The sequence below is a fragment of the Geospiza fortis genome, unplaced genomic scaffold (genome assembly GCF_000277835.1).
Source record: "Geospiza fortis unplaced genomic scaffold, GeoFor_1.0 scaffold135, whole genome shotgun sequence".
Classification (NCBI taxonomy): Eukaryota; Metazoa; Chordata; class Aves; order Passeriformes; family Thraupidae; genus Geospiza; species Geospiza fortis.
In genome coordinates this window covers 323,101-323,612 of record NW_005054646.1, presented here as the reverse complement: position 1 = coordinate 323,612, position 512 = coordinate 323,101, and the positions used below count along the sequence as shown (strand labels likewise).

The 512-nt window shown below is 49.4% G+C and overlaps 1 protein-coding gene across 1 annotated transcript in view; it reads left to right on the top strand.

Annotated features, from left to right (window-relative positions):
- BAHCC1 (BAH domain and coiled-coil containing 1) overlaps window positions 1-435 on the top strand; it is a 2,584-nt gene extending 2,149 nt beyond the window's left edge. The window contains exon 4 of the mRNA XM_031064860.1: window positions 1-435. Coding sequence (XP_030920720.1) covers window positions 1-90 — 90 coding nt within the window. The 3' untranslated portion in view covers window positions 91-435.
- The last annotated feature ends 77 nt before the right edge of the window (window positions 436-512 follow it).

Genomic DNA, 512 nt, shown 5'->3' with positions numbered 1-512 from the left:
GACCGCCAGGCCCTCTATTCCCTGGCGGGCACCTACGACCCCACCACGGGGCGCCTGGTGACCGCCGACGGGGTGCCCATCCTGTGCTGACCCTCGGGGTGCCCACCCTGGGGTGCCCACCCTGTGCTGACCCTCGGGGTGCCCACCCTGGGGTGCCCACCCTGTGCTGACCCCGCCCGGCTCTTATGCAAAGGGTGACACCCACACAATGTGGGGACATTTGGGGCACATCAGGGGGACGTGTGGGGGGGGGGCTCCCCAAAAAGCCATAACTTTCCCTAGTTCCTCTGACTGTTTGCCAGCAGGTGAAGCAGAAATCAGGTGTGTTGTTCTATTTATTTTGCCTGTAAATATTGTATTTCTTCCGGGAAGTTTTATGGAAAAGCGAGAAAGGAAAAAAAAAAACAAACAAACAAAAAAACCCACAAAAACAAATCCAACAACAGCAAAAAAAAAAAAAAAAAAAAAAAAAAAAAAAAAAAAAAAAAAAAACACAAAAAAAAAAAAAAAAA